This window comes from Colossoma macropomum, unplaced genomic scaffold (assembly GCF_904425465.1).
Source record: "Colossoma macropomum unplaced genomic scaffold, Colossoma_macropomum, whole genome shotgun sequence".
In the NCBI taxonomy this organism is placed as follows: Eukaryota; Metazoa; Chordata; class Actinopteri; order Characiformes; family Serrasalmidae; genus Colossoma; species Colossoma macropomum.
In genome coordinates this window covers 9,040,691-9,048,876 of record NW_023494794.1, presented here as the reverse complement: position 1 = coordinate 9,048,876, position 8,186 = coordinate 9,040,691, and the positions used below count along the sequence as shown (strand labels likewise).

Below are 8,186 nucleotides of genomic sequence, written 5' to 3'. Positions count from 1 at the left end.
TGTTCACAGGAGATGTGTAAAATATGAACACTCACAGTTGTGACCGGTGGGATAACAGAGTGGCTCACCTTTATATTATCCTAACTGTCAATAGGTTTGTTTCATAATTTTTTTTTTTAAATGGTTTATTATTTGTCCACTTATTGATTAATTGGGTCTGACTGACTTTACTACAACTGTGTTACCAAGAATAAAACTTATATTTTCACTAACTTTTCTCAAAGGTATACATTTTGTGTCTTTGGACTTTGGGCTGGATTAAATGTGTTATGTTGACAAAGTCTCTCATTAGGGTGGATGGGATTTTCACCTGTGTTCTTCAAGGCTTGCTTTACACAGAGAAACTTTATGAAACTTTAGTTGCTTGAAACCTACATGGAACTAAATTGCACTTGAGTTGCACGGTGTAAAGTGTCCTGCAACTCGTCTAAAACTCAGCTGCTTTGAAACGTGTTGCATGCAACTTTGATTGTTTTCGAATCGCTTTGTGTAACTGTCAGGTTATTATGTTGCAGGCAACTCACAACATGCAGCTAGTTGCATGAACATTTCACCATGTAAAGCCAGCCTGAAGCTCATCCAGCCTGGCAACAGTTGCTACAAAAGAACACATCTGTGAGTGGAGCATGCATAGATCAACTGTATAATAAATGAACACATCAAGTCTAAAAAAGCTCTATGTATCCCATCTCTCTCTCTCTCTCTTTCTCTCTCTCTCTCTCTCTCGCTCTCTCTCTCTCAAGAACAGGCATTTGAAATCAGTCTCTCTTTTCCAACAAGTCTCTTTCGGAAGACCGAACTTCGGTGGGCCTTGGGGAGATGTGTTTGTATGTTGCATGTGCCCATGCATGTGTGTCCTCTGTGCATGCGTCTGTGTTACGAGGGTCGAGAGTCCGTCCTTTTCAATCAACTCCTGATGATGATGAACTCACAATTTGTTTGTCACTCAAGTTCATTCTTTCTCTTTTTTTCCCCATCGGTCTGTAAGACCCTGGTCTATCCTTCTTTCTTCCTTTCCCTTCTCTTCTTCTCTTGTTTTCTTTACGTTCCAAAGTTCTCTTTTCTCCCTTTCCTTTTATCTTAGTCCATCCTCTGTTCTTCCCCTTCTTTTTAGCCCATCTTTCACAACTTCCCAGACCACTCTTCCTTCTCTTTTTCTCTTATCTTTCTCCTATCCCTCTCTCCCCAGTCTCCCCATTGTCCGGCCCACAAACAGTACTTGCAGTATCAAGTCACAACAACGGGGCGTGACCTGCGCCCTGTCAGCCACGCCCACCCCCTCCGAAGCCCCTCCCCGACCCGCCGTCAGACGTAGGCTGACTCGCTGGATTGCGTGCGGCCCAGGTTAGGCAGCGAGGACAGGTGTAAGAGGTCCTTCTTGCGCACCTCGCAGACGGACTTGCGGCGCGCCTGGACGCCACGGATGGCCGTCTTGATCTTCCTCCAGCCCAGGTGGTTCAGTTCGGCCAGGTTGAGAACCACGCAGATGCCGCTGACGGCGAACATGAAGACGAGGAAGACGGTCTTCTCAGTGGGTCGTGACACGTAGCACTCCACCTCCTTCACACATGGGTAGCGGTCACACTCGAACATGGCCGGCACGTTGAAGCCATACAGGAAGTACTGGCCGGCCAGGAATCCGATCTCCAGCGCATTCCGGAACACCACCTGGAGAAGAGCCAAACAGTAAAGGACAGTAAACAATACCATCAACTAGAAGGGAAAGTTTTGTGAACAAACTTTAAGTTGGCTTGACGAAGCCATTGCTGTGGAATCCCAGATGGTTGCTAAGTTGTTTCTAGGCCATTGTTATGGTATTCCAGGTGGTTGCTAAAGTGTTATTGCCATGGTGCTATAGTATTACAGATGTTTGCTAAGGTGTTGCCACGTGTCCTAGGTGGTTGCTAATGTATTGCTTGGACACTTCTATGTTATCCCAGGTGGTTGCAAAAGTGATACTAGGCCATTGCTATACAAGCAATGGAAAGCACCAACCACCAGATCTGTTACGTCAGGTATCGTGTTGGGGGGTGGAGGAAGGCCATCCTACCCACCCAGAGAGCGAGGCCAATTGTGTTCTCTTGGACTCCCGGCCACAGAGGCTGTACCATCAGCAGGGATCGAACTTGCAACCTCCTGATGATAGAGCCAACAGTGATTTTTTTCAACAACCGTTGTCACAAAGCAGCTTTACATAAAATCTCCATGCCACAGTGAACAAGCCAAAACACGACAGTGGCAATGAAAAAATCCTAAAAGCAAGAAAAAGAATTCTTGAGAGGAACCAAGAGTCAATAGGGGAACCCAAGCAACACGCATCAAATCAAAGATCAAAGATTTTCTCACTTCATGCATATGAAAAGTGAGGTGGTGTGGCGATAAACTAAATGATTCCTTGCACTAGTTGTGGACACAGGGGTCTGAGTTCTCTACTTTCTAAGGTTTTTTGTTCATTTGGTTCCTCCACTGAAAAGAAATGGAAGGGAAACTCAAATACTTGTAAATGTAGAACTGTGAGTCCTATATAAAACTATATTTTCACACTGTCTTGTTTGTACGCCTACATGTGAAAAGAAGAGTGGCCTCAAACTAAACCTGCCGCAACATTAGCAACTTGTCACCTTCTAATGTGAACAAACGAAACAATCAGTAATTTACCAAAGTACTGGACACATATCCAAAGGTGCAGCAGCACTACAACACCTTTTCTGTTCTGATATATGTTTGAGTTCTATCTGACCACGCCTGACCCTACCTGGATGACGTAGAAGCGTGAGATGCCATCCTGCCGCCTCGTCTTAGCGCTCTTGGTGGAAGCGTGTGTGAGGCCACGAGGTGCATTGGGGATCTCCTTGGTCTCCAGGCATTCATGCTCATCTTTGGGGTCTGGGTGTACCAGGATGCCGTTTAGGTTTCTGAGTTTTCGGCTCGGGCCGTGGCCGTGGTCGATGTAGGGTCCATGCAGGAAGGTGTACTGCCGGTCCTTCTGCTTGGCCGACTGGTGCACAGAGTAGGTGATGAAGCAGAGGCTAGGCGTGCACACCAGAATGATCTGGAATACCCAGTAACGGATGTGCGAGATGGGGAAGGCCTTGTCGTAGCAGGCCTGGTTGCAGCCTGGTTGCAACGTGTTGCATATAAACATCATCTGCTCGTCCTCATATACCTTCTCCCCCACAATGCCCACGATCAGGATCCGGAAAATCACCACCACCGTCAGCAGGATCCTGCATGGAAAGGGAGATTTTCAATATTATTTGTTTTTGCCATAATTGCTAGAAAGCTGCTATGATGAACCATTATCGGTACTTTATGTGCACACATAAGCAAAAGTTGTGTGTATTTTTTTAATAGAAGGTGCAACAATAGATATAACGTGTTGAATGTGGTGTGTTGTGACCCAACATTGAGCCACATTGGTATCAGAATTATCATTGATAATTGTTACCAACTTCAAAGTCGCCCTTAAATCATATTTACAAGAGCTTCAGAAACAGTTTCGGTTTGTGATTTTTTGACTTACTACTGGCTTTTACTCTTTCTTAATGTGAGGAAAAGGATCGTTTCAATGGTTGATGGTAGATAATTGTTTATTTTAATGAATGAAACATACATATTCAGATTAGGCTGTAGACAATTGCTTTTCTCTGTAACCACTGGGCACATCAAAAGTGGCACTGTGTGTTTTTGTGGCCAATCATAAAATTTTGGCCAAAAGAAATACAATGGCTTACAATGAAATGTCCATATCTTGCGCTATTCACTTCTGATTTTGAAAGTTGTTACTGCAAGTTTGTGTGTTCAGTAGATCCTGCTGAGGTTTATGCCTGTTTCTTCTCTAATGATGACCGCTAAAATGATGTGTGCTAGCAGCGCCCCCTGCTGGAGAGACTTCAGGCTGCTAGAGGGGAGTTCCAAAGCCAGGATTTACATATTAAAACAAGTGTTTTCCATTATTATAGCAGATATACTCTTGAATAAATACCTTTAGGAAACCATGAAGCACAACATTTTTACAATTTTACAACTTTTAACAATATTTAGCAAGTTGTTTAAACTTAACATTGTCCTTGTTCTCTCAGTCCTTTTTTCCAACATGGCAATTATCACCTTTGAGGCATGATCAGCATTATTATGTTAATTCAAAAGAATGTAAAAATGTCTATTTGTCTTGGTTTTTGTCTGAGCGTGTCCTGAATTTCAGTTTCAGTAGAAGTTTTTCATTTTTATCACAAGAAAAAAAGCAGAGAACATATACTTAACAGAAAATTACACAGAGGTCTCAACAACCGTACTGTGCTAAAGATTTAGGCACTTAAGAAAATAGTTTAAATCCATTTATCTGGACAACAAAAGAGTTTTTTCGCTCACCATTTTGCACACCATATATTAATGTAGGATTAAACTGGGTATTTAATAATAAATACAAATAACATGTGGCATATTCACAGTTATGAGGAAATGAGTAAATGAACACACTGACATACATTAAGTCACTTTTTAACTAAATGTTATTTGTATTTATTGTAATGTTAGTGTTGTCTGAGCATATAAACCCCCAGATAAATAGCTTTTTATTTGTATAATATTCTTAGTTGCAAAAAAGCTTTGCACAGTACTGTATAATAGATATTTTACAGTATTTAGTGTCCACCATTGGTTTCTAGTAGTTCTAGTAGTACTTCTAGTCGCAGTAGTTGGTTGCACATTCTGCTTTGAATTTACTTAATAATAACACATTTGGCTGAAAAGTCACCTAGATTGAAAATGTCAAACACACACACACACACACACACACAGACACACACACACACGTTTATTCAACCGAAATAAAATCACAGTCTTCTTTCTTTCTTAGCCTTGAGAAAGTCATTGTAATTCTCGTTCTCTGCGTTTGTGTGTGTCTCCAGTGTTTCTGAAAAGTGGGCCACACTTTAACAAAGCCATTGAAACTGCGTGCACGTGTATGAATGTGTGTGACCTGCGTGCTATGGATGATGTCATGGCTGGTGCTACAGCAAGGTTATTACAGCGGTGAATGAAGGACACAGTCAGCTTGAGAGAGAGAGAGAGAGAGAGAGAGAGAGAGAGGGAGAGGAACCATATGTGCACTGACTGCAGCATAAATGAACAAAGACAGCTGAAGGTGTGTGTGTGTGTGTGTGTGTGTGTGTGTGTGTGTGTGTGTGTGTGCACTAGCGCTGCACTATATCGTGGTTTAGGCCTGTTTCTGAACATTTGGTGACCCTGGGTTGACATCCTACTCAGGGGGGCTCCACCAACATCATATTGTTTTGTATATAAGAATGAAAAAGAATTTCATTTAATCAGGGTTTAAAATTTACTACAGTCCAAACAGAATTTAACAATTCTGCAGGCGATTAAGAATAAATCTATGTTAAATAGGAAAAATGAAATAAACGAATGCCTTTAAAGTAACGATTTGGCAAAAAATCAAATGTACGGAATTCTCCACATATTTCAGATGTAGTCGTTCAGCCGAGATAGACAGCCAAGTTTGGTGTCCAAATTTTGCTTCTTTACTTCTGCGCTGAAGCTACGGGGCTAATATTGATAACAAACAATAGAGGTTAATAGTCACCCAAATAATTTCTGTAAATAGAACTGTTTTTCTAGTGCTATATTTGTTTTTTTTATTTTTTATTTTATGATACATCATTATTTAATTATTATTTTTATTCAAATTTTTGATACATGTTTATGTAGGTCTATGTCAGTTGTCGTAAAGAGCTTATGTTGATGTCATGTAGCCTTATGAACACTGAGCTACTGTAAAATAACTCCTAAGCATTACTGTAATTGCAATATATGCAATAAAATCATATGTTACTCATACGTGTGTGTGTGTGTGTTGGGGAGTTAGAGATGTTTCGCTCTAAAAAGCAGGCTCCCTCATGAGGGGTCCAGGTGTTTTCATTGTCATCACACCCTCCTCTGCTGGAGAACGTGTGCATTTTCAGCATCAGCATCTCCATTCATGATCATCAGCACACAGAAAACTGCAGGACAGATATAAACATGAACAGCTCTCTCTCTCTCTCTCTCTCTCTCTCTCTCTCTCTATCTCGCTCATACACACACTCTCATCCTTTAATCCTTTCTCGCTGTGTGTGTGTTATAAATAAAATTCTTTTATTGCTTCGCTGTGGATTTGAACATGCAGGACCTGCTAAATTGTGTCATTGAGCTCTTTTGTAATCCTGGAGGTGAAGCAGCGTTTCTGATTATTCTATGCAGTGGTTCAACACTGTGATACAGAAACCTGAACACACTATGAAGAGCACATGCACACGTATGAGCCCTGGTCAAACGGCATGCTTTGTTTATTTTCTGACTGAGAAAAAGTCAACCTGTCCTCTACACTCCTGCACATTTTAATGCACAATCGCTGAGTTTAACGTAAAACACAGTAAAACATTCTAAGATAAAATGTGCCATCACTTTTGCACAGGCCACATTTTAGGGTCTTTCCAATTTGTCAAATTCAGCATATAAACAGTGCTTTTGCATTAAAATCGAAGAATAAGAAACTCAACAAAACATGTAATTTGACTAGAATTTAACACTTTGTTTCCATCCGAAACTTAACAATGAAACAATACAAGCATGAATCCGCTGAATAAACAGGAATTTAAGATTACAGCCATGTTTTTCTTTAATTCCCAGAAATCATTAGGCCTTATTTAGCCCTGAGGGATCCCCTCTGCTTCATCGCCTGTTTATCAGGATGCAAACATGCTAACAAATGCTAATAAGGGTAACTTAACTAAGCTCTGTGTTATTTGTGTGTCCATCTGCAGCTTGACTCAAGTCTAAGCATGTTCAATCATTGAGTAGCACTGTGAGTGGTTTAAAAAATGCCATGAATCCTGCCTGGTCATTGCATCCTCTGAGATACATGCGCCAAGCTAAGTGCTAAAGCTAGCACTCTGAAGACAACCGCTAAAGAAATGTTACCAGAGCCGGTTTATGAGGAGCCTGGCCTCTTCCTATTTCCCCTGTTATATCAAAAACAGGGCTAGTGTGCGCCCACAAGCGAGTCCTCAATTAATGAGGGTGAATGGAGCTAAACGGCTAAAAATGAAAAGTTAAAATAGTTTCTAATCACTCGCCCAGAACGTTTCTTTAGTTTTAAAAAGTAGAAGTTTGTATTTCACTAAAAAAGTAAAAAAAACCTGCCTGTATGTTTCCTTTTTTTCTACAGCAAACGGGTTTTGGGCAGCAGGACACTAACATTACTGCTACTGAGTGCTGATTGGTTGGTGAGCGGAGCAGCTCATTGGCTGTTCGCGCTCACTGACGTCATGAACGTACATGAGGCGCCGTTTTAAACTCCTATAACTCGAGTTTAAAAGCTCTTAAAAATAAAACAGCAGTGTTAAAATGTTTTTGCTATTCAGTGTTCAGGACATTAAAATTGTTTAAGCATTTATGAACTATAATGTTGCTCAAATGCTCCATTTTAACCCATTCATTTTGGACTCACTCGGGAGCGCCCTCTAGTGTTTGAGACAGAGTGATAATTCTCTCTGCAAGTTCTCTGATTTTACCACCTGCCACATATTAGCGTTGTAGCTGTAGCTCTTGATGACATAAAAATGACGTTAGCGTTGTGCTGCAGGGACTACGACTCAAGCTGTTTGAATGGCAGAGGTGCTAAACTTTAGCGTAGCGCTCTATTCGCAGACGTGTGGGGATAAACGCCATGAGTACCATACTGAGCTGCGCAAGACAGCGAGTTACAGAGACGCTAACGATGTACGTAACATATGTTAACATCAGCGCCGTGCTGTGCGGCTACATGTGGGCAAAACAGATGCTTTGTTAGCAGAGCGCTGCACAGAGGAAGCTATAGGGAGGTTAGCGACATGAATGACAGATATGCTAGCATTAGCGCAGTGCTGCAGAGGCTATAGGGAGGTTAGCGACGTGGCTTCATATTAGCGGTGAAAGCCCCTGGTGTGTCTTTAAATTAGCCGCACCCTCCCCCCGCACCGCTCTCCACCGCCATTACCACGGCAACCGCATAGTGAACCACTCAGCACTCCATCTACTGTAGTGGAGAGAGAGAGAGAGAAAGAGAGAGAGAGATGATTAATGAAGTATTGAGTTGGCGAGGAAGGAAAGAGAGTGAGAACGAGAGAGAGAGAGAGAGAGAGAGAGAG

The 8,186-nt window shown here is 41.8% G+C and overlaps 1 protein-coding gene across 1 annotated transcript in view; it reads right to left on the bottom strand.

Annotated features, from left to right (window-relative positions):
• Positions 1-1,287: 1,287 nt before the first annotated feature.
• gjd1a (gap junction protein delta 1a) overlaps positions 1,288-8,186 on the bottom strand; it is a 28,910-nt gene continuing 22,011 nt past the window's right edge. The window contains exons 2-3 of the mRNA XM_036580093.1: positions 2,756-3,227; positions 1,288-1,668 (exon numbers count right to left, since the gene is read on the bottom strand). Of these exons, the coding sequence (XP_036435986.1) occupies positions 1,306-1,668; positions 2,756-3,227 (835 nt within the window). The 3' untranslated portion in view covers positions 1,288-1,305. The remainder of the gene's footprint in view (positions 1,669-2,755; positions 3,228-8,186) is intronic.